The sequence below is a fragment of the Sylvia atricapilla genome, chromosome 1, assembly GCF_009819655.1.
Source record: "Sylvia atricapilla isolate bSylAtr1 chromosome 1, bSylAtr1.pri, whole genome shotgun sequence".
NCBI lineage: Eukaryota > Metazoa > Chordata > Aves > Passeriformes > Sylviidae > Sylvia > Sylvia atricapilla.
In genome coordinates, this window is record NC_089140.1 from 42,601,887 (window position 1) to 42,627,648 (window position 25,762).

Here is a 25,762-nt window from a genome sequence, read left to right on the forward strand (position 1 = left end):
TGTGTTCACAAGCTGTTGCTGTTGGAAGAGGTGATCTGTCTTGACCATAACTTGTAAGAGCCTTAAGGTGTCTTTCAGAAATACGATTTTATTCACTTTAGCCCTTTCAGAAATGGATGGCAGTACACTGAGGTGTCTCACATTAATGTATGTTTCAGTCTTTTCTAACAGCATCCCCATGACTGATGCAACATCAGTCACACAAATTGCACTGGAATTGAATCCAGCATCTGGAGGGCCCAAGATAAGGCAAAGAACACTGTATGCACTCTAGTAAGGAAGTGCTTTCAATGCCTATTTATAAGCTGCATAAGCATTTACCATTAGACATACCAGATGTGTAACCTAGCATTGTAAAACTGACAGATCCTTCCACAAGAGACATAGTAACCTTGTGTTCCCTCACTGTAAAACTCATTGAAGCACTAAGGAAGCTGGGACTCTTTCCCGAAAGAGAGGTGATGGGCTTGCAGATAAGCTGGAGGCCTCATGTTGTCACACACTGGCCTCACATTTTTAAAAACACCGCCAAAAAAACCTCAACTGTAAAAAACACCCCCACAACACAAAGCCCTAGTGAAACAGAATCGTGTGTCAAGTTTCTTCATACAGCTGGTACACTTTGCTATGAATTCATGTAGCAGGAAGTCTTTCTGTTCCAGCACCATTTAAAGTTTGAAGTGTTCAGCTCTTTATCTGGTATGGAGTTTCTTAGTCTGTGAATGGTAGAAATTTTTATTTTTCGTACTAAAAAAGACTCATGAAAAGTACTAAGTAGTACTGGATGGTGTGAGGTTTTGCATTAAATTTAATATTTTCATTGAAAATGTCACTGAGTCGCATTGCCAGTCCTGACTTCCCTGCTTGGCATTTTTGTTCTTTCTCCTTCTCTCCCTGATGTTTAGCCTCACTTTATACTCCTTTTTGCTTGGTTTCTTGTTTCTCCATTCTCCTGCAGATCACCCTGTGTGAAAGGGAACATGCTCTGTCCTGCAGCATTTGTACACACACCCCTTCCAGTAACAACCATGATTTGTGCTGACTTGGATGTACTTAGATGCAGGGCAGACATCTTTAAGACCTTCTGGTCATTCCATATTTTTCATGTTCTGTCTTGCTACTGTATTTCTTCTTCCCTTTCTTATGCTCTTTGTACATGGAACTGAAATAGTGAAGAAAATACTTCTGTTTGGTTTGTTGGTTCATTCTTATGTCTTTCTGAATATTTGCCTCAGTTCTTCTTACAAAGTATGAAGAAAGAATATGCATTAGAATAATGTGGTCCTAGAATAGCCAAAGCAAGCAGGGAATGTTGGGTGGATGCAGTATCTTGAAAGAATAGGGTTAATATTTTTATTGCATGTTTTAAGATGATGCTATCTCTTTAACTAAAGCCCACAAAGATGTAAGATTAAATTATGTTTTCAACATGCTTGGAATGAGCTTTCTTGAACAAAGAGATGTGCCAGTGTGGCTTCTAGGAAGCTGAGTGACTCAGAAATAAGCCACTTCCTTGGGTGGGTCATCTGAATGGGGTAATGAAAGGTTGATTTGTCTGAGTAGATGCAGTCACTTACTGGTGTGGTAAGAAATTCAGATCACTTGGTTACATTCCGTTTGTTTGAAACAATTTTGCCATTTGGGGAGTTGGCTGTGACCCAGAACAGTTATGCTGGGGATTTGCCAGGTCTCAGCCTTTGGAGAGCCCAATTCTTAATGCAGTTATCTGCATCCATGCAGGTCAGCAGCTGTAAGTTGGGACCTGCTGGGAAATCAGAGGAGCTAAAGCTGGTTTGCCCTGCTGGTTTGAGTGTAGATAGTTAGTATCACTAAAATGCAGTAGCATAAACTGTGTCTTTCTCCAGCATCAAGCAGGAAGAGCTTCACTGATGCAGACAGCAGCTTCTGATATAGAAAACCCATAGAAGTGAGATTGTTCCAGTAGCAGGTCACTTAGAATAATCTGTGAGCTGGCAGGGCTTGACAGTGGAGTGCTGGGGAGCATTTGAAAAAGTTTGCCATCACTGCAAATATCTTGGGAAATTATGAGAATTTTGTAGCAGCAGAGTTGGCACATTTACAGAATTGTTGAAGGGTTTTGTCTTTTGGTTTTGTTGAGATGACTGTAATCAGAATCTAAGAACATTCTTCCAGATATCCCTTGACCTGCTGGAACAAAAGTATGTTTTAACTTTTACCGGGGCTTGTCAGACATTTGTGTTGATCATGCAGATTCTCACTGTCTGTGTGGAAGTGATTCAGTCATGATGTTGGCAAAAAATTAGTTTCTTACATGGGAAATCATATGTGCAAGTTTGTACCTAAATAGTACCTGAATGAACTTACTGTTGAATTGTTATTACAGCATAACTTCATGCCTACTGTATGGTGGGCACATTAACTACAATTACAAGAAGCCCTGCTTTAGTAATACAATACTGAGCAGACTGATCCTGATTCCTCTTGCTTTATGCCTTGTAGAGAAAAATAGGAATAAGTGGACATCTAAAAAGAGCTGCCAAGAGGTGGTCTAGAGAACAAAGGCATACACTGTGCATACCTATATTTGCAGACAAAGAGAGAGCATTCAGGCTAGAGTATGGCTTCAAAATAACATTCTTCCTGGTGTAGGTGAACCTGGAGTCCTGAAGCTAAACTCTTTTCCCTAGTTTGGCTAAAACTGTCTCAGAGTTCACAAGGCCTTGCTTGCAGGAACAGGTATTATATTTGCAGCACTTTAGACAGTCTCTTGTTGTAACAATAAAAAAGCAGCATGAATTGCTACTATAAATTAATTCTTCCCACAAAATTAATTGCTATGAAGTGTAATTTTATTCCATTTATTTCCTTGTCCAGATTATGTTTGGACAGATGCCCTGCTTTGTCTACTGAAACATGAAAAGCTAATAAAAAATATTAAATTATGCACTAGGAATAGGCAGTTAATAAAGCAGATACCAGTGGTGGTGTTTGAGGTAAGCTAGAGTAAAATATTGGTACAGGAGGGAGACTGCCTTTTGTAGATATTTTATTTTTCAAAACCTGAACAAGTAAGTGGAAGTACCTGAGGAAGAAATGTTATTAAAAAGTTTGCCATATTACACAGAATTTGGGAGTATTCTGTGATGTCTAATTGAAGGATGTATGTGCATAAAATGAGGTTTAAACTGAGGTTCTGTACAATTACTTTTTGCAGGCTCAGTGATATGAAGGACAGATTTCTTGTTTGTCTGAAGTTAAATCCAAGCTGACCTGTCACTACAAATGGACAGTTTTTCAAAGATGAGGCTTGGTGGAGCAGCTTCTTGGTATCTCAACTATGGAAGGCCAGCTTTGTGCTAATATGGACATTTCTGTGAAGAAACCTCCGGGAGCAAGCCCTCAGTCCTTCATTGCTTTGCTGAAGGTTCACCGAGAGCTTCTGGTCAGTAGGATCCGAAACACACAGTGTTTGATTGATAACTTGATTAAGAATGACTACTTCTCCACTGAAGATGCAGAAATTGTTGTCCAGTTTCCTACTCAAGCAGATAAGGTATATATTTTTTCTCTCTAGCCAGTGAACCTTTTAATTACTTTCAGTTTATCACGAGATTTTAACGGTTTATCTGAAAATTTTACATCTAGTGTGTTTTCTAATCTTTGTTATTTTGGAGTTTTCCCACCCCATTGCTCCTGGATGAGTGTCTCCAGCACATCCCTTTCCAGCAGGGCTGGCACTGCTGGTTATGCCCGTTGGCAGCTATAAGAATTTAGCAGGGTGATAATTGCTGTTCTGTCCCTCCCAGCTGCAGCTTTGTCCTCTGATAAAGTGGTGGCCACATGGTTGTTAGAGTACAGCAAGAAAAATCTGCTTTAGGATACTGTGGGACAGATCATCCTGCTTTCGGAGAGACAGAAATGAAATGTTTTAGAAGTTAATGGTTGCTTGTTGTCTGCATGAACACCTTCCTTTCTCTTTAAAGACCTACGTATGTTGTAAATCTTTCTATGGAAAACTGATGTACCCTGGCATATATAAACCTGGGGTTTTAATTCATCTTTGGACATCAGTAGCAAAAATTATTTCCTTTTGTTAGGAGAAAATTAGCATGTACACAGTTGGTCTTTGCAACATAACTTGAAACAGCTGAGGAGATTGTTTCCCAGACCAACCAATCAGGCAGCTTCAGAACCCTGTCACAGTTAGGGGCAGGCAAACCATAAAAAATTCAAAGACCTTGGACTTCACCAACAGTGCAGATTTTCATAAAATAATCATTCTTGCTGGCATGTTGAAATGGTAACACAGTGCTCACACTGTGTGTAGGGTCAAAGCTGAATAAATGCATGCTGTATGATGATCTCAATTTCTTATTGTTCAGCATAATATGCTTGGTTGTTGTACCAAAGCTGAGGGGGAGGCCATGCATCAGGAGCCTAAGCAGAGACAGAGAGCAGGCCACAGTAGTGTAAGTGAAGTGGACTCTGTGGGAGCTCCTCTGGGAGGCATAAAATTGCTTTTTAGAGCATACAAATTGTCAGAAATAGCTCCGTGTGTTTGTTGTGCTGCATGTACATCACCCTGATTTAAGCTCACAAGAGATCACAGTCTCTGGAAACCCTTTGGTTTAGAACGGCATTCTTCATTCATTTCTAGCAAGAGGATCCCGACATTCAAAATGTGCCCCTGGATGATTGCTCTGTCTTGCAGAGGGTTTTGTACTTGTAAAGACTGCCTTGTACTGATGCACAGAGATCACCCTATGCTTTGCCCATGGAGGTGGCACTTTGTGCTGAACTGCTCCAGCCACTGCCTGGTAGCCATCAGTTTTGGCAATCACTGCAGGCAATGGGGCCATTGTACAGAAAGCCTGGAGAATTGAGTTGCTGGGTTGGAAGGAAAAGTTTTAGGGTTTTGGCTCAGTGTTAAGATCCAGGCAGGGATTCAACCTATTCTGCTCTGGACCTGGCTGTATCCTGAGGTAAATCCAAATGTGACTGGAGTATTTACAAAACAGAGGGTGAATTTAGGGCACTGAGAAACCACCTCTGTTTTCATTTTAAACAGCACAGGATTTAAAACACACTATCTAGCGAAGCTGAGGGAATCCTTTGGGTTCCCTCTTGAGGAGTGGTATTTATCCATTTTGTTTCTGGTTAGTGAGATTGAGCTACAGGTTCATTCCTTACCTTGTAGAACCAACTCTCTCGCAGCATTCAAACAAACAGCAGTTGAGTTTTGTGATGGCTCCAGTTCAGAACTAGATTTTCATTTCACCTTTTTGAAGCACCAGTTTTGATGTTGGCCCCCTGCTCCAGTCCAGAAAGGATCCTAAAGCGGTTGACAAGCATTACTGTGATAAAAAAATGCTGTGTACCAATCATCTTTCCTGTGGTGTCTCTTCAGGTTCGCAAAATTCTAGACTTGGTTCAAAGCAAGGGAGAAGAAGTTTCGGAATATTTCATCTATGTCCTGCAGAAAGTCACTGATGCTTACTATGAATTTCAGCCTTGGCTGGATGAAATAGGCTACAAGGCTTCAGAGAATATTTGTAGTAAACTTGTGGTAAATACAGATCCAGGTAAGGGTAAGGTCATACACCTCTATCCCTTCCCTTGGAATTTCCCTGCTATGTAGGAAGTTCCAGCCAGGTGGCAGGAGAGTAGGAGTTCAGGCAGGCACAGCCAGGGAAAATAACTGTGTGCTTGCTAGCAGTGGTAGCCAAATTAAAAGGCCCACTGTATAACACAAGGGTGATGTTGATAAATTACATCCTGTTTTGTTAAACTCAGGCTCTTTCTGCATTTGTTTGTGGGTGTGTAATACAATGGCAGAACCACCTTGTGCCAGCTCTAGTATTTTCTAGGCCTCTACTACAATTTATTAGCAACACTATGATGTTTTGGCCATGGACTAGCCAGTTTTTCATGATGAGAACAGTCAAGCAATGAGGCAGGTTGCCCAGGGAGGCTATGCACTTTCCATGCTTGGGGGTTTTCAAGATCCAACTAGACAAAGCCCTGTGTAACCACATCTGATGTCAGAAATGATCCTGTTCTCAGCAGGAGGTGAGACTAGACCTTCTGAAGTCCCTTCCAACCAGAATTATTCTGTCATCCTAAATGATGATTTTTAGCAACCCTAAAAATCAGAGTTTAAGTATTGCAGAAATTATTTCCTCTGGAGAGGTTTTTCCATACTACATAAATATAGAAATCACTTTATCCCCATCTGAAGCAAAGTTTCTGTTGAAAAACAAGCCAACATTGCACAATAACTGAGATTCTCGCTTTTTCTGTCATCTTAAAAAAATCTTCAGAGGTGCATGGCACTTGGTTTCTAAAATGCATGGCTTCTACTTGGAATAATATAAATTACCAAAGAAGTTAGAAAAGAGTAACCTCTTAACTGTTAGAACTGTGGGTAGGATGTAAGTACAGTGAAATCAGTGACCAACAACTCCAACAAGCCTTTGCAGAGTGTTAAGCAGCCTTTAACAAAGGGTCAGGGGCTTGGCTTTGAGTCTCAGGTGAAGGATAGCAGCCCCTTATACCAATGCAGCATCAGTACTGGCTTTCAGGAAGTGGTGGCTCACCTTTCTTTAGCACCTGAATTTCCCACATGAGTGATGATGGCAGCATAAATAGAATTAATCTGCCAAAGAACCCTTTTCACATTAGAATGACTTTTGTGTACTACCCTCTCTGAATTCCCAAAGAGGTGGGTCATTGTATACATGGGTTTTTAAATAACAGTTTCTTTAATAATAGTTCACTGTCTTTTTAGTTAGCAGGTATTGCCAGAAACTCAGACATGAACTGGGACGGGACTCCAAGTTTGTTATGTCGTACGCTCAGAAGGAGGAGATGCTGCTTGAAGAAATCTACTCCAACAGCATTATGGAGCTGGTCAGTTTTACCAATGAGAGTCTTGGCCAGGTGGGTCAATTAGAAACCCTTTTTGATGATGCAGTTGGGCTAATTAATGAAGATGGAGAGACTGTTTATGTCTATGGTGATGCAGGAATTGGAAAATCCATCTTGCTGCAAAAGATACAAAACCTGTGGGCCAGAAAAGAATTGGACATAGGGGCCAAGTTTTTCTTCCGTTTTCGGTGTAGGATGTTTAGCTGCTTCAAGGAAGATGAAGCCATATGTTTGAAAGACCTCCTCTTCAAATATAATTGCTACCCAGACCAGGACCCCACAGAAGTGTTCCGTCACATCTTGCAGTTCCCTCATACAGTTCTTTTCACTTTTGATGGCTTTGATGAGATCTATTCCAACTTTGATCTCAGCGGCATACCTGAGATATGCTCACCCACTGAACCCATCCACCCCCTGGCGCTGCTCGTAAGCCTTCTCAGAGGAAAGCTTCTTAAGGGATCCAAGAAAATTCTTACTGCCAGGACAGGAACTGAGATCCAAAAAAACATCATTAGGAAGAAAGTATTGCTCCGTGGTTTCTCCAGGAATAACTTGAAGGAATACACAGCTATGTTTTTCAAAGATGAGCGGCAACGAGCACTGGTATCAGACCAGTTGGAAGCTAACCCAAATCTCTGCAGTTTGTGTTCAGTGCCTTTATTTTGCTGGATTATCTTTAAAGGCTTTGAGCACTTCCATTCCATGTTTGACAGCCACGAGCTTCCAGACAGTTCTGTTACATTAACAGATGTATTTTTGCTCATGATTGAAGTCCACCTGAACCGATCTGTGAAAACAAGTTTGCTGAAGAGCAATGTCAGGAGCCAAGCAGAGATGTTCAAATCAAGAAAGGAAAGTCTTCTAGCTTTGGGCAAAATGGCATACAAAGGGATGGAGAACTCTTCCTTTATCTTTGAGCAGGAGGAAGTCTCATCGGCAAACATCTCTGAAGAAGATCTGCAATTGGGCTTTCTCAGGACAGTTAAAGGTTATAGTGGCTGTGACAGTCAAGCCACTTATGAGTTCTTGCACTTAACCCTCCAGTCTTTTTTCACAGCTTTGTTCTTAGTGATGGAGGAGAAGGTGGGTGCCAAGGAGTTACTCGAGTTTTTCAATGAATGTTCTTCCATGGACACTGCCCAGCCTACTTGCCTTCGTATCCCCTGGCTGAAGAAACAACTAGCAGGGGAGGATCCTTTCCAAAATAAAGAACACTTCAATTTTATCAACATGTTTCTTTGCGGCCTACTTTCTGGACCCAGGCAGAAGCTCTTCAGACATTTAGTTTCGCCTACTGTCATTAAGAGGAAGAGAAAAACACTCATCACATACCTTGGGAAGAGCATGAAATCCCACCTGAAAGGCTACACTCGGTCCAGGCTAAAAAGCTACAACCAGGTGCAGGTGCAGCCCAACTTTGTGTGGATGCTGAGGTGCCTGTACGAGACGCAGAGTGAACAGGTGGGGAGGATGGCAGCCCGCCGCATGCACGCCAACTACATCAAGCTGGCCTACTGCAACGCCTGCTCTGCCGACTGCAGCGCCATCTCCTTTGTTGTGCACCACTTCCAAAAGCGCCTGGCTCTGGATTTGGACAACAACAACATCAATGACTATGGAATAAAACAGCTGCAGCCTTGTTTCAGCAAGCTTGCAGTGATCAGGTAGGAGTCCCTGTGTGTAAGCACGTCCTTGCGTATTCTTCGTTTATTCCTCAAACTGGTGGGCTGAAGGAAATGACCTCGCAAGTGGAGAAAGATGAGGATTAGTGCTGCTGGAAATTAATGTTTCAGATCTTCTGAAATCTTTGTTTGTTTAGTCACAGGAGCAGACATAAGCTGTGAATTTGGAAACCAAAATGAAAAGGGTGGTAAGAAGTCCTTAGAAGCACAGACTATTTAAACCTGTAGGATTAGTCAGCTCCATCTCAAATTATTTTGTCTCAGAAGAGGATTTTTATGAGAGAAGGTGCTTAAGGGGAAAAGGAAACCTAAGAGCATCCTCCATTATCTGAAGATTGCCTGAGGCCATCTCTGCCCTTGATCATAAGGGGTAAGGGAGGATCTCCTATTCACAATAACCCTTGATCAGAAGCTCTGCATCTCTTGCTTTTGCATCCTGTCAAAATGTCTGGCTTTCATAGGACAAAAGCTATCATGTACATCCATGGAAAGATGTAGTTGATGCCTTCAGATGTGGTATTTCCCTGAGGTGATGTGAAGGGAGGGCATGGCTTGGCGTGAACAGGGGGAACTAACTCCACCTCCAGCATCACAGGCCAGATTGTTTCACCTGCAACCCTTTGAGGCTGTACCATGTACCATCTTATTTGTCCAAACATTTAGGTGCAGAAAATCAGGAACTTCATATATATCTTTTTTAAAGCTCCTTCAGCCTCATGAGATTTTTTTTTTTAACAACTGGATTTACTACTTCTGTTTGGCTGTGCCTTGCCTTGTTTTCCTCTAGGAATAAATCAAAGCCAGTGACTTGTTTTGTTTTCCCAGTTATTTGCAAATTGACTGACCTCCCAAGAGAAAGCAATAAGGAAACTCCTGGGGAAAATGCATAAGTATGTAAGACAAAACAAAGAGGAAAACGCCAGCCTTTCATTCTCTGTTTCTGTCGTGATCATGTGCCATAACACGGTGTGATCCTAACAGCATCCCCAGCACCAAAACAGTCTTTTAGGTTGCCCTTTTTTTTTTTTTTTTAATGGATCTTCAGATGCTGGAACTTTTATTTCTAATGAGCAATTTCTGCAGGTCAGGAAATGTTGTTTCCAACAGCTTAACCATCCCTTTCAAAGAAGCAGACTGTTCTGATCTGCAGAAATTGGCTGATCTCTCCTGTGTGCTGGTGGATTCCAAAGGGACCAGGTTGCTGACTAACAAAGGCTAGGAAGGCTGTTGGTGATAAGGGACTCTCAGCAGGAAAGCCTCAGCTACTGAGTTTGTGTGCAAACTAAATGTGGTTAAAATCTTTTCATAGGGACAGCTTTATCCAGAAAATGTGATTTGTGGCATTTGGAATGCTTCACTTAGACCTGTCCATTTAGTGAAGGTGAAAATGCTTGAGAAGTTATAAAAGGAAAAAAAAACCCAAAACAAACAAACAAACAAACAAACCAATAACACCCCCCCCCAAAAAAAAAAAAACCAAAACAAAAACCACCAAAAAACACCACCAAAAAACACCAACAAAACCAAAGCAACAACAACAAAACCCCCACCTCAAAACAACTGTGAGAAAAAGCCTTTTTATTCTGTGAATGACTGACATTGATTTGTTTCGTGTCTGGCTGGGACAATAAAATTAGAAACATCTAGCACACCCATGGGAGCACAGTTCTGTTTTCTGACTAGGGCTTTTCACAACCTTTATTTGGTGAAGCCTGAATGTGTTGTGACTTTCAAGATGCCTGGCTTTCACTGCATACTCAGAAGATTGCAAGACTAGTAGTTTGGACAGCTTGCTTTTGCTGGGGTGTTAAGCAGACTTTCTTCCTGAAATCACAGTAAGCACAGGAGGAGGGTGAGATGTTTATCTGATGGCTGACTTCCTACATTTTATTGTTCTCAGTTCCGTGGACAGCTTCCAGGGCATTACCTAGGAGATCTGGGGCTCTCTGATTTAATCGGTTTTGGAGTGAGCCACATGAAGCTGAGCTCACATTTCCCTTAACAGCTTTTAATATGTGGAATAAGGACCTGTTAAAATATCAAAGGAAAATGCATAGGCCTCCAGTTATTTGTTAACTCAGGGGTTATGAACATTTGTAAGATGTATTGATTCAGACTTTGCATTCCCATCTTTCCAGGCTCAGTGTCAATCAGGTCACAGATCACGGTGTAAGGATCTTGTATGAAGAACTCTCCAAGTACCAAATTGTGTCTTTCTTGGGGTATGTACCAGGTTGGGAGCAAAACACTCAGCAGTGATACTAGATAATAAAACTGATGCTGTCAGTACTGGCACAGCAGAGATGGGGTGGGAACTGCAGTTACCTCCTCATTTAAACAAAGCAGCTTTTTGTGTCAGAAATGGTTCTGTAACAGTTCACTGGGACCACAGCTTCCTCTCCCATCACACTACCTCACAGCCTCCTTCCTGTTGGCATCAAACCCTTCTGTGACAGTGTGGACCACTGTCAGGTTACTGAACTGTGTGAGCATGCTAATTTTTATACCAACATCCTTCTGCTGTGGAAGGGATAGACTGCAAGCAAGAGAGCATGTGTAGTTATAGCCTGCTGTTTTCTCTGCTGTAAACTGATTTATTTCAACTATGCAAAGCAGATACAGCTTGGTAGAGACTAGTGTCAGGAACATGCAGTTTCAAGTGTCATGTTCATGATACCAATTTCTTTCAAGAGCTTAATTAGTTCTTGATGAAGTTGAAGCTGGAAGGCATGTTAGCTTTGACTTCCTGCTCTTGGTTTAAGTAGCTACATAAAAATGACTTTTTGAAAGGTGAACATGAATACCAAGAATAGCTTTTTTCCTCCAGTGCCCTAATGTAAGTACAACTGCTCAGGTATCTGCTCTTCAGTAATATTTGCAAGGGGATTTTATGACTTTTAAAAGACCAAAAGTACATTATGGTGTTTTGTCTTTTGACTTACCTTCTGGCAATATTATTTCTGTACTAGCACAGGAATAAAGGGAAGCTTTGTTTGCTTGTGGAGAACATGTATTTAAAAAATTATATAAATATTCATGATTTGCAGTCTGGTCTCCTTATATTTTTTATCTAGCCCATCACAATATGAATTATATATCAAAACAGAAATACCAGCAACTCTGAATATGTACAAAGCCGTACAGAAAAGATAGATGCTATGTGTGCATCATAAAACATTCAGGTTGTAAATATTTAACAGCAGTAATAACCTATTTTTACCAATGTGATTTTTCTTAAAGCTTATACAACAACCAAATCACTGATGTTGGAGCCCAATATGTTGCAAAACTAATTGAAGAGTGTTCAAGCCTGGAATATGTTAAGTATGTTGGATTTTTTTTTCCTTTCTGTACTATCCTAATTAAGGTTAACCAACTTGAAAGGGGAGGAAGAGTAAAAAAAATATTAAAATTGTATTTGGAATGAAATATAATTTAGGTTGCAGTTGTATATTTATTTTGCAGGAGTCTAGCAGTGGATGGCAGCAGGTGAAACTATTGAATCTATAGTCTTTTCTGGAATATAGCAGTGAGTTAAAGGAGTGCATGAGACCTGTTCTTTACCTAAATCCAGTCTGAGCACCTGAGCAAGGCTTAAGTTGTGCATGGACCTTGCTGCTGCTTCCAGCAGGCAAATTCCCTTGGATTTAGTACCAAGCTTTTTAGTGTCTGATCTTTTATGGGCCATTGGGGTCAGGCTGTGCTGGTGTCATACCTCAACTCTGGAATTCCCCAAATTCACTTGGTGAGTTGTTCCCTTGAATTCCTGGAACTGCCCCCGATAAGAGTGTGTGGCCATGCACATTGGTTGGACATAAAGGTAGATCATTAACCAATGGTTTAATTATGACCATAGCAGAAACCAGAGGTAACTGCAGCAATGTCAGCTTTTGGAGGGAATGTAGGAACTGTCAGCCAGGGACTCCTGGGTTCTAGTCCTTGCTCTACCTCTGACTTGGTTTGGAACCCCACTCTAGCCATATCTTTCCTACTTGAAATATTTAGAAACCCAGGAGCACTCTGATTCTTTCACTGCTTTGCCAGTGCTTTGCTTATTTAATGTAGCTTTAACAAAAAAAAGCCTGTTGAAAGATGATTGCTTTCAGGCTACATAGTAACCCTAGAGATTATTTTGAGATAGAGTGAATGTTCATGTGCCGAAGTCAGCCAAACAAGACAGATTTATGTAAATGTAGTGACATGGGGGATTTGGGTTTGGTCTGTTCTTTAAATCAATCTATATGCAATTATTTCTCCCTTGAACTCCAGCCATTTGATATCCACATAGGCCAAAAATAGAAAAGCCTTTGTGTAATATGCCAGCCAGAGACTGACTGCTGCCCTGACCTATGCCACTGCCTAGAGCCTGTGCTTACAACAGAAAGACTTGAAATTATTGCAGTCTGTGCTTATGAGCTGCAGTCTCCTCTGGAAACACACAGTCAAGAAATATTCTGTTCCCTGTGGCATCATGAAACATGCTGCATGTAATTCATGAGCTCTGTAGCAATTGCTGATACTATGAATTATATTAAAAACAAGACTGGGATCCTTACCCTGAGGATCAGTTCCTAAAGCTCATTTCTAACATACTGAGCACCAAACCCAAGACTCTACTGCAATACTTCTGATTTGGAGGGCTGACATGCAAAATATGCAAAAGACAATATAAAATCACGTCTTTTAGTCAAAGGTCAAGTGCCTGCAGTATTTTTTCACTCTGGGTTTATCTTTGATAACTGCAGGTAGCCTCCAGACTTAATTAGCCTTAAGTACTTGTGTGGCTCCCTGAACTGGTGTTCTGATAGCTGCGCAGTTGTAAGGGATGCACCTCATCAATTTATGTATTTTGTGCAGAATAGGAGCAAACAAAATAACGAGTGAAGGAGGGAAGTGCCTTGCCCAGGCCATCCAGAAGAGCAAGACAATGTTTGAAATTGGGTAAGTTCAGTGCTAAGGAGCAGAACTTAGGACTTGATCTTGGTCAGGCACCTGTAAATCCCTTAGGATTTTTTTTTTTCATGCTTACCTTCTCTCTTCAACAGCAGCATTAGAACAAATAAGTGTAGAGTCACAGCCATGTTTTCCATGGAAAAGGAGGGCTGCTTAGTTTTTCTTCAGTTCACACAACATTTGTTTTGGGTTTTGGCATCTGCTTTTTTCTTTCTCACTGTTCTGACAGAACCTTAAAAGAGAAACAAATAAACAAGAGGACAGTATGTAAAGCTAGCCACTTTCTTTATGGCAGCACAGCTCCTCTAGAGATACTTGGTTATTTTTAAGTCTGTATGGTTTTATGACAATTGGCACTGCAGCTAGTTATTGAGTGTCATTGTTACAACTGTCAAACCTTCTGTATCACATCCTGATAAAGTTGTGAGCTGGGAGAAGAAAAAGGAATTCACATCATCCTTTTCTCTTAGTCTATCCCTAACTGAAGAGAGATATTATTGGAGAGAAGCCTGAATGTACTCCAAACCTCTTTCTCAGCAAAGGTGCTAGGTTTGATTTATTTTATTTATTTTTCTGCCCCCTCTGGCAGTTTTTCACTCTACAGGAGGGCACATTTCTTAAAATTTAGTACTTGAATACATGGAATTAAAATCTCTGCTTGGCCATTGTGAAAATCACAGTAGCCATGAAACATGAAAATCAGATTTGTACAATCAGATTTCTGGCCTTTAATTTTGTTGTTCCACAACATTTCACAAATACAGTGAGCAACCTGCACACGTCCATATAGCTGGGTCTGCTGTGCTGTACTTGCTGTAATTTCAGTGAAGGACTACTATTTTCTCCTGTGGAGGAAATGATCACTTCAATGGACTTAGGATAGCTTGGACAGAAATGTTTAAATAGCAAACTGCACTGGCTCTGAAGGACAAGGAAGTTCTGGGGGACTTACTGGAAGTCCATGTGTTTAGATACCACAGAGCTCAATTGATTTTAAAAGAGCTGCCAACTAATTACCCATAATCTGAGTGTGGCTCTGAATCATCAAGCCAGGAACCTGGTAAAAAAACCAAACAGTGTAGACTTCAGCAGAGGTGTTTTCAAACCTCATAATGCAGGGTGAATTTTCAAAGTGGTTAATCTGCACAGAAAGCATTTGTCCAGGTACTCCTAGTAAATGTCAGTCAGATCTCTCCAGCTTGTACCATGTTACCTTCTCTCACAAAATAACCCTTTGTGTAATCAAGGGTTCTTTTGCCATTGGAAATACTATTTCTTACCGGTGTGCAGCAAGGTGATCCCAAAAGCACTCCTGCTGCACCAGGCTGTCTCCTAGAGCTGCCTCTGTGCTGTGGCCTGAGGGTACTGGTGAGTCAGCAGAGGTTACTGATGTGATGTGCAGGGAGTGGAGCACACCTGCCTCAGTGGGGAGCGTACCTGCCAGGTTTCTCACAAGCCTGAAAGACTGTGAAGTCATCAGGAGGGAGGGAAGGGGAGAGAAACAGGGAGAATGCACTGCCACAAGTCAGTAGGGCAGCACAACTGATATCTCCTATTCTCCTCTCTTCATTAGGATGTGGGGTAACCAAGTTGGAGACGAAGGAGCAAAGGCATTTGCAGAGGCCCTGAGGAACCACCCCAAGTTAACAAACGTGAGGTAAAACACTGGCAGAGCCAAGCTCAGTGTAGGGCTGGCTTTTCCATCCTGATGTGAAGCAATGACTCTTTCTACCAAGTGTTGGCCTAGAACGTCATCTGGTATTGCAGCCTTTGCTGTGCGACCAAGAGGTCCCTGGTGCAAGCAAGAGGCCAGACTCTCTCAAAGAGCCCTGTGCAGCCTTTAGGCAAGTTAAAAATACCACAGGACTGGCATTCTTTCCTCTGTGTGCACCTCCTCCCCTCATGCTGCACACAGTTCTGGCATTTGTGAAGGCACATGGTCAGTGGATGCCATTTTGATCTGGGAGCATTAGCAGAAGGAGGCACCAGCTGTCACAGAACTGGGCTCCCAGTGAGCTCAGTATTAATAGTTTCTATTGAGAAAGTGCAGCAGCCTTTACCAAAGTACTTTTTAGGCCATAATATGCTTGGGTAGGGCTGGGACATTCTTACATTTGGGCTCATCCTGGGCTCCAGTGGAGCTACACCACCACAATATTCAGTGCTAGTGAGATGTCACCCTCACTGGAGTTCAGGGATGGATCTCAAACCAGCCTTTGGGGAGTTATAACATAGGTGAGGTTGGAAGCACAGCAGAAACCAGCAGTGTTATACAGCCCATCTCTGCTAGACTTTCAAATTCTGGCTGGATTTAAAGATGTTTTGGAGTCCTTCCACACAGCTGGAGCACTGGGTTCATGGGGACCCTTTCCATTTGTCTCTCAGTTCTACTGGCCTCCACCGTGAGGGAGCAGGCAAGGCTCCGTAGTTTCCCCACAAGGTGGCAGATGGCACTAGTTTCTTCGGAAATACTCTGGGAGTTCGGGGATCTCTGGAGAGTTTATTGCTGCCACTTCAGATCCAGGGATTTCAGAGCTGGTGCCTTGTCCTCTTTTCTGCAAGTGAGTAGTCAAGCTTAAAAATTAAAAGCTGTACAGGTGCAGTGACCTAGATATATTTAAACTTAAAAGCCATCTGAAATAGCCATCTTCCCAAAATTGCACAATCCACCCAGACGCATCAGACTTGCAGACTTGCGTTTTTCAAAAGAAAACATTTTGAACTTGAATCAGAGCTCAGGGATTCTCAGACAAGGGCAAATATGCTGAGGAATGTGGTTGCAGAAATAAAGAGGAGTAACTGTGGTGTCTTGAGCTCGGGTTTGCTGGCACTTGTGCAGGGTGAATCCTCTGCTCTGCAGTGTACTTGCTCTTGGTTTTGTTTCTTATCTCCCACTGGCTAATCCTGCTCCATGATTTGAATTCATATTAAGCACCTGTGGTAGCTCTGAGTGGAGACCAAGGGAAGATAATCCCTACTACATCAGTTTACTTTATTTGCCCTTTTTAGGCCCAGTCATGATGAACTGAGAATATCCAGTTTAAGCTGAGGCTAGGAAGGACTCATGCCGATACGTACTTGTGCCATTGCTCTGTTTGGTTTCCCTTTCTACCTTTTCTGAGGCCTTGCATTATTTTGAGGGGGGAGATACTTTTTGAATTCTGAAAGCCCAGAGCTTAACTTTAACTGGATGATTTTGCCAATGTCTATTCAAAGAATGAAGGGCAGACTAAGAAATGGTTTTGGTTTGCAGTGGAAAGCATTTACAAGCTCATCTCTCCATACACAACAGAAGATGTTGTATTTGGAAGAAGAATGAGGTCTTTAGATGCCTGAAGGACTTAAAGGACAAAGTGCCCAGTTTCTACAGGGATGATAAATGCATCTAAAAACCTGTGTACTGCTAAGCACAGCTCTTTGTCCTTGTTAAAAGCCTAACTCTGAAAGTTACTGGGTGCAACTGCTGTCAGCCCCAAGAGCAAACCTTGTGGACTGTATGACAGACCTGCACTCAGGCTGCAGCCTTTGAGCTGCTCTTACTTGTAAAACTTGTAAGGGCTCAGTGGTTTGTGAAGTAGGTGAGCCTTTGAAACACAGAAATGCTGAGCTGTACAACTGGGAAGCAGATCATCCAGGATGTTGCCTTGTATTTGGCAGTGGGAGGGCCAAGTGGTGCTGCTTCTTAGACATTTGTGTCTTTACTTCACAGTCTTGCATTCAATGGCATCACAACAGAGGGAGGCAAAAGTATTGCTGAAGCTATGCAACACAACAACTCCGTGAGGATATTCTGGTAATTGACAGTGTGGTCTCTTTCTCCTCTGCTTCCTTTTCCAGAGCAAAAAGGTGTTCTATTTCCTCCAATCCCATTGCCCTTCCTAATCTCCCCTCTTCCTTCTCTCCCTCCCCTCATCCCCTATGCTTTTACTACCAGCAAGGTACAAGATACACCTTTGGAAGAATATGGACATGAGTAATGGATCAGCAGCACCATGTCCTTTGGGATACATTCCAGTGACCCAATGTCATGCCTCGCTCTGCTCCCTCCATCTTGCTTTCCCCATCTTCTCCCCTTTCCATCATCTGAGGCCAAGTTCTTTGTCCTCAGTTTTTGCACCTCTTCAGTGATGTCTGTACCTTTTCCCACTACACCTCATCTACCTTCTAAACACTAAAGCATCATCAGAAAGCATCACTACAACATTGCTCAGAGGAAAAAAGGTCTGATACTCTTGTCTCTTTTACCTCCAGGGCTTCTCTTCAATATCTCTTTGTGTCCAGCCTTTACAAATGCTGAGGGCAGGAACAGCACATCCCCCTTTGGCTGTCTAAAGCTAAGTCACAGACAAGCCGAAAAAACAGGGGGCTGAAAAATAAAGTCAGCATCCCAAGTGAACATTTTCTCTCCCACTTAGGTTGACTAAAAATGAGCTGGATGATGAGGCAGCAATGAGTTTTGCAGAGATGCTGAAGGTCAACAAGAAACTGGTGCATTTATGGTGAGTTACATTCCACAGTGGCACACGCTCTTTGGCAGACACTACATTAAAGCTTCACCTTCCAAGTCTATGTAGGTCACAGTAACAGCTTCTGTGCATGGTCTGGATGCAGCTGACTGCTCGTAGACAGTTCTAATGGGAAGTTAATAAAGCTGCTGTCTAGCTGCTTTCATACAGGGAAAAGTTCAAACTGTTTCTGGTAACTTTCAAGCTAATGATTGATTTTATTTCTCATTAGGGGAGCAGTATCAGCCTGGAAACCAAAAGTTTGAAAAAAAAAAAACCAACCGAAAAACAAAACCCCAAGCAGACAGCTAGAATAGAATAAGGTTATTACAATTCTGTTCATCATCATGCTATGAAAGTAACTCTTCAACCAAGAACCTACATGACAGACACTTAAATACATGTCACATTTGCCCAACACTTTCTTTTCGGGCTAGCAGTACCCTGATGCAAGACATACATCTCCAAGGCATCAATCCCCAGGAAACTAGGGATTATTTCTAGCAATCACAGTGAGACCTTTTACACTTCTAAGAAAAAGCAGCATTGGCTTTTTTTAATCCAGAGATTGCCAATGGATGGGGCTGGGCAGATGTGGGCTGTAAAAAAAAAGCCATCCATTCATTTCAAGTGATCAAGGCAACATCAGACATGGAGTCTCTTTACATGCTTCACAAAGACTTGGCTGACCATACTGTAGCCACTCCCTGTATTAATCCTAGTTCCAGCCCCTTAGGAAGCATGCTGGCCGTCATGAGTGCCAAGTACTTGTAGCCTCTTTTGAAAGCAGCAGAAGCTGTGGTGCCCATCACCCTGAAAATTAAAAGGAGGTGGGGGAAGTGCTTGATTTCTTTGTGCACAGCTGCAGATCTAATTCACTGAGCAGTTTGGGTTGAATTCATAATAAAACTTAGCCCAGCCAAAGCAGGCATAGTAATCGAGATAAATGTCTTTGTCATGGCTCAGTATTGTCCAAGGGTGTCTGCCAGTGGAAAAATTTATATCCAGCTTTGTTGATTACACTAGTGGATACCTCCAAAAGGTGGTGACCTCTATAGATAGTTGAGCTTGAGGCTGAGTTTAAGTCTTCTTCCAGTACCTGAAATATTCTACTTGCATTTTGATCCCTTTGCATTTTGATTCATACACCAAGTGCAGAAACTCCTTTAATGGGAATACCTCCTTCCCTCCCTCCCTAAGAGATTGTTCAGTATACTCCAATTTTCAGCCTCATCCTGAATCCTGAGGGATTCATGCAACCAGTCACATGGGTGGTACAGCTATGGGGCTCACTATGGCACACTGAAAGGTGAGTATTGAATTAAGCTAGGCTGACGAGTATTTTTATACTCATGCAGATGAGTGGCCTTTGTTCATCTTTAGCTAGTGGTCTGCAGTGGTTAATAAGTTACCTACTGCTTCATCAGTTTCACTGCTTGAGGATATTTATGTACGCTTTTTTTTTTTCTTCCCTAAGCTCAGATGAGATATAATTTACAGCTGGTAAGTTGGCTTCACTGAGACTTGCACCTGCTTATACCAGAGTCAAGATCAGTGCTTCATTTTTCAAAGATCTTGTTGGTCTGATAAGCAAGACTAGATGATTTGGCAGCTTCTAGATCATAACTGCTAAAACACTAGGCCTACACAGGGTCTGTACTCCAGAATTTTCTGTACATCACTTAAAAGTGTCTCGCAGTCTTCTTAGTAAGAAAGCAGAACTGAGAGGTTTGTCTGTCTCAGTCCAAATACCACAATCCCATACCACTAGTGAACAGTTCATAGCAGAAATTTGTCAGCTGTGTAATTGAAATTGCTCAGTATCTCCAAGAATGCAACCACATGCAAGATTAAAAGAAAAAGATAATACTCTGAGCTCTGTTTCTGAAAGTACATGTGGGGCATTTGACCAATACTGTGTACTATTTTCACAGATAAAATCACAGTCATTTTCTTGAGGCAGACAGCTTTGCTCCTTGATGTCAAGTAGAGCATAGATTGTGCATGTGCTGCAAAATAGTTCTCATGTTAGATTGATTTGAAATGCTTTTTTTTTTTAGGCTTATCCAGAATCAAATTACAGCCAAAGGGGTGAAGTACCTCAGTGAAGCTCTCAAGGAGAACACGACTATTCAAGAAATCTGGTAAAGGTCTCTTTGTCAAAGGCTCACTTTGTAAACTTTCTTTCCCTTTAAAAACCCTACTGGCCTTACTACTTCCCAGCCTAAAAAATTCAGAGCAAGTTTATGTGAGGCAGGGGTTGTAATTCAGCTCTGGATTTCAAACCGGGAAAAAGCCACTGCCACTGAAACATTTCCTTGTGTGTTCTGAATGTCAGACAGTTTTCCTGGTTCACATCTGTCTGTACCACTGATTTGCACAACGTGTGTGTTTGAAGAATCAGGGCCTGAATTTATAGACCAAGTTTTGCTTGTTGCTTTTATTTTTAAACTTCTGCACATGTTCATACTTTTCAGGACCTAAATGCCAAACAAGCAGGAGATGGTTACCTTTAATCAGCATTGCTAGTCTGGGTCACAGAATTTGTGCTTGGATTTTTTTTGGTCTGGGCTCCAAACATACTGAAAGTGCTAAGCTACAAGGGGATTAACTTTTTGTAGGATTTGTTTGTTTTAGATTAGGTGGGCATCACATAGTCCCACGTGTATATTTAAGGCAGAAAGCCAAATACCACATTCCTTCCCTCACCTCAGGGAGCTCAGGAGTCAATAGAATTGAGCTGGTTTTAGCACTGCTGCTTTATTATTGAACATGAAATTTATTTTTAAATATAAGTATTTGTTTTAGTGAAAGGACACTGAATTTTTGCTTAGAAAGACAATGACTCAGTGTCTGACTAGCATGTTCCCTGGAGATGTGGAAGAGGTACTTTTTTGAAAAGCCACTGTCAGCTTTCGTCTTACAGAAGAGACATCAATTCCCCCTTAGATCATTCTGAATCTTCAGACTGAAATCTGTCTTTTGATTCTGGCCTGAATGTTCAGAGGCGTTCATTAACCCAAGTAGTTTCATTTATCTGAATGGTTTAATGGCTTTCAACATTTCTCAGAGCAGCACTTAACCACGCTGCTCATTTTCAGGGGTGTAAGTATCAATGTAGATTATCTTTACATAGCCAGAATTGAAAATTTTGTTCTTGGTCATTTCACAATATTAATGCCTGAGTACTTCACTGAATTTTCTTCCCATGTTGTCATGGAAGACACAAGATGCTCTGGAGACTTTAAATGTCTTTAAACCAGCCCACTGCACAGTAAGAACCTTTGTCAGCTATGTGCTGCTCGCTGAGATGCAAACAGCTGGGTTTCCAATGCCGAGTTCAATTACTGGAGCTTACTTGTGTGTTCAGGTTTTATTTCTGAGGGAGAAACCTTGTTCTTTGGATGTGCAGTGGGAACAGCAGTGCTGTATCCTAACACCCATTCCCAGTTAAGAAGCATGCAGACCACGTGGCATTGCAAACCTCTGTACCAAAGCCGTGGAAAAATAGAAGATGGGCAACACTCACTGCCTTACTTTCACTCACATCCCTTTTGTTGTGTTCCTCCAGCTTGAACGGGAACCTGATAAGCCAAGAAGAGGCCAAGGCTTTTGAAAATGAAGAGCGGATCATTTGCTTTTGAATGAGGATTTCCCATTTTGCTGAGCTGGTGTTAACAGAGGTTACTCCTACACTTGGACTGCAAAGTTTATAAAGGCATAAATCTACAGTTGCTCGTGGCAGGAGAGAGATACACAATAAGCTGCCTTTTTATGAACACAGTGCACTCCCTCAGCTCCATCCCTTACCCTGCCTGTTATTCTTAATCCTTTTGGTGAGTGGGAAGTTGCCTGGATAAATAATTAACGTTTGTTTGGTGCTTTGAAGATGAAATGCAAAGTGTTAACAGACTAAATTCACTGGCAGGTGTATGCATTTTGATAACTGAGTCTAGATCTATTCTGTACAGTGATGTAAATAATCTCTTAACTTATTTATATACATAAATAAAGACAAGTATACATATGCAGGAAAGGGTGCAAGATGCACAAACTCCACCAGCTCTGAGTATTACCTCCCTCAGAACTGAAAATGAATATATACACAGCTTTACCAGAAATGGTATCTATAGTAGTTGCTTGGTGTCAGTGTTTTGAACATTAATTCCTTCTTCCCGCCTAGAAATTAGGTCCCTATTTCTCCACTGACTACAGGCAGCATCATAGACACTGCTTTTTTTTGCTGTTGTTGGGTTTTTTTGGATGGGTAGAAATGGATGCATCGAGCTCAAATTACTTTCAGTAATCTTTTTTTCCCATATCGAAGCCAATCCATTTTCGTTCATGCAACCAGAAGTCCTTCCTGCCATCCCTGTAAAACCATAACACAGGCAGTAAAACCACTTCTGCTTCAAATTTCCAGAGGGCTGCATATAATCAATTGCCTCCTGTTTCCACAGTGTTTGTTCTGGGGAGGGGGTCTGGAGAGAAATGTGAACAATTAATCAGCAGGCTGTTCATTGCCTTGGCTCCTGGCCTAGGCACCGTGCTGGTAGCACTACACCAACATCACGTTGCCCAGCATCAGTGGGGAGAAAGGACAATTGAAAATCAACTGTGTCAAGTAGAAATCCCTTCTCCCAGGAACAGGCGAGTACACAGGAGGACTGAGATGGGCTTGGAAAGCTTTTACTCTATGCTTGAATCAGTGGACAGAGCAAGGCAAGGGGCAATAGTAATAATAAGGACCAGCAAGAAAACATTATCCTCCCCCAAAATTATTACTGTTTAGGGAGTGTAACTTCAGAGGCTTTAAAAGAAACCAGTTAGAAAAGGAGTGGGGTATTTGATTATTTTTTGTGGGAGCTTTATAAACTCAAACTCTACCCCACAGTGTAGGGGGTGGAGTTTGAGTTTATAAACCTAAAATGGAAAAGTGTGAGCCATTTTCCTTCCTTCCCCCGTATTATCACCCCCCGCACCCCAAATTCTGAGAAACAATTCTCCAGCTGCTGACTAACCCACAAAGCCTTTCTAGGTTGGAAGAAGATCTCCAGTTAAAATGCCAAACCAATGAACCCTCACCTCCTCATCTCTTATATCTGCCCCTTGAAGCAAAGAAAATCCTTGCTTTGCAGGTCAGAGCTTCTCCATTTCCTATGTGGTAGCAAACCTTTCCCAGCCTTCAATTCCGTCTACTCCCTTCAGCTACCTAACACATTTTAAAATACTCATAGGGCTTCTCACAAAACCTGCAGTTACAAAGGAAATAAAGGGGGAAAAAACCAACTTAGGTATTTTTCAGTGGCTTTTCCTCTGTGCCTGTGGTATCAACACTGATTTTTCACAGGGAGACAGATGAGGTTTTTCAACCGTGCCAGAGGGAACTCAGCTAACTTGAATGATTTCTGCACCTGAGCCATTTGTTTACTGAAGCAAAAGGGCACACACTTACAGATGAGCTGGATTTCAATTGCCAAAACATCTGCCAAAGCAAAGCCTTTAAAGACTTCTCGGTGACTTTAACAAATCAGAGACTCGTGCACCCTGTCAAAGTGTGTTTTGCCAGCCTACTCTGATGGAAGGGAGAAGGTGTAAAGGAAGGGCCTTCATCAGAGGTGTAATTTGCCTGTGTTTGAGGAAGTGTGCTCCTACTTTGCTCTAATCACAGAATTATTTGTTCATTTACCAGGTAGAAAATACGTTTAAAACTGTAGTTCCTGTCCTCATTTCACTAGTTGACTAAAACAGCTCCCCCCAAGCTTACCAGTGCAGTCACATCTGCCCCCTTTTTGGGCTTAGAGCAGCCTTTGGCATTGTTTGTAGTGACAAGCTCAGCTCTGTTGCAAATCTTGCTCCATACCTGGTTACAAGCCTGGGCATCCAGGGGGTGTTTTCAGGGACAGCAGCATTTACAGGCCTGCAGCAGCATTTACAGGGCTGCAGCAGCTAAATGCAGCCTCAGGGTAAGTGATGGCAGGATCAAGCCCAGCTCCACAGGGTTTGGCACTGAACAAGATTACAGTGCCAAACAGAGCCAGTCACAGCCACTCCTTCCAGAGGTGGTTTTGGGCAGCAAACACTTGTTTGGACTGGGCTGAAGGTCTGAGCACAGCTCACTCTGGGCTTGACAAAACCAAGGGATTTCATAGCATCCTGCTCCCAGCTCACCCAGAGCAGCAGCTCTGCTCCCACAGCTCTGGGAGTCGTGCTGGGTAAACTGGTTGCTGCTCTGGGAGCAGCCGGACATCCCTTGTTTATCTACACAGCATTTCTGGCTGAAGCTCTTCCTAGTCTTACCAGCCTCTTTGTAAGGGGCATTGGAGCAACACTTCTGCAGCTTGCAGTGAGAGCCTTGTTTACTCAGACACAACTGTAACTTTTTTAAGACTTGTTTGTAATTTGCTGAAGCCTTCTCTGTACACTGCGTCATGTTTTTCCACTCATCCACTGTGATAATAAACAGCTTTTTAAAGAACAAGCTGCCTGCAAGTGCTCGGGCTTTGCTGAAGCCCTGTCAAACAGATGCTTGGCTGGATCAAGATGGGAGAGTGACACCCCAATTAATTCTGGCTACAGATAGAGGAGTTGCCGCAGCTGGAGAAGGCCTTTCACAGCTGCCACTGCCCATGAGGGGCCCTTCCAGCAGCAGGTGCCAATCCAGTTAGGGGCGGCGAGGGAAAGCACAGTGGTGCCTCAGGGATGTGCTGCAGCCATGCTGTGCCCTGCAGTCCTCCCACCACACCGACTGCAGGAGCTCGTTGCATTTCCACCTGCTGCTGCTGGGGGCAAAGACTTGCTGGCTTGAGGTGTTACTACTTGTGTTTGGCTGGTGCAAGCTGAGTGTGTTTACTGGTGCCAGATGACACAGCAGCCCTCAAGGAAGCCCTGCCATGACACAGTGCAGTCCTGCTCTAGTCACACACTGCTGGTCCTCAGGAAAAGGTGTTTGTCTGAGCCTGGTGTCACACGTGTCTCCAGGTGCCAGGCTGCAGTTTATGACTTCCAGGGTGGACAAGCAAGGCCACACAGCCTTTGCTCTTCAACCACAGCCAGTGCAGGATCTCAATCCCACCATCCCATGCCGAGGGAGCAGTACTGATGCTGAAAGAAAGCAAGACACCCATGCCTGCTTTTCTGTGCCTTCATTCTCCTCCCTTACCTTGCTTCAGCAGACAAAAACAGGAGCTCACCACAAAGCTGTACAAATGGCTGCAGTCAGGCTGCATCAGAGCCAGGTGAACAGCAGTGAGGGATGGGTTTGCCTTGAGGAAGGAGAGGTCACTGCAGAAACCTGTCGGGCACAAAAAAGCTGCAGCTGTACACAAAAACCTGAACTGCTGCTTTAGTAGGTAGAAACAAAACAGCAGGATTGTGCTAGATGAAAATGAAGGCCAGGCTGGGAGCTGCCAGCTGCGCTCAAGGACTCCAAATTTACTCACAGGAGGAGGTTTCTCCTTGCTTGCTGGAGGTTCTCAGTTGCTCTGTGGGATAGGTCAGCCTTCTAAAAACACAGCAGAGCAACTGGGGCAAGTCCTTCCTCACTTGCTGGGGTGGGAACAAAAGGTAAGAGGATGCAGGGAGTGCCACAGGTGCTAGGAGAGCCCCTCTTTCATCCTGGGAAATTGTTGATTGGATCCCCTGTGAATCTCGACAGGGCTGAGGTCAGCCAGTATTCATTCTCCACTCCTAAAGGTAAATGAGAGCTGATGG

At 42.6% G+C, this 25,762-nt stretch overlaps 1 protein-coding gene across 5 annotated transcripts; it reads left to right on the top strand.

The window, feature by feature from the left end:
- The first annotated feature begins 3,190 nt into the window (after nt 1-3,190).
- Nucleotides 3,191-24,530, top strand: NOD1 (nucleotide binding oligomerization domain containing 1). Of its 5 annotated transcripts, none has more exons than XM_066320512.1 (11): nt 3,191-3,535; nt 5,390-5,564; nt 6,770-8,573; nt 10,730-10,813; nt 11,832-11,915; nt 13,449-13,532; nt 15,118-15,201; nt 17,254-17,337; nt 17,960-18,043; nt 20,110-20,193; nt 21,621-24,530. In XM_066320512.1, the coding sequence occupies exons 1-11, from the start codon at nt 3,320-3,322 to the stop codon at nt 21,691-21,693; spliced, it is 2,856 nt and encodes a 951-aa protein (XP_066176609.1). In that variant the 5' UTR covers nt 3,191-3,319; the 3' UTR covers nt 21,694-24,530. The 5 variants fall into 5 exon arrangements, 4 of the variants coding, with proteins under 4 accessions (XP_066176609.1, XP_066176617.1, XP_066176626.1 ...); XM_066320520.1 differs by having other exon boundaries at nt 20,110-20,199; nt 21,621-21,699; XM_066320529.1 differs by lacking the exons at nt 20,110-20,193; nt 21,621-24,530 and adding an exon at nt 19,278-20,101.
- The last annotated feature ends 1,232 nt before the right edge of the window (nt 24,531-25,762 follow it).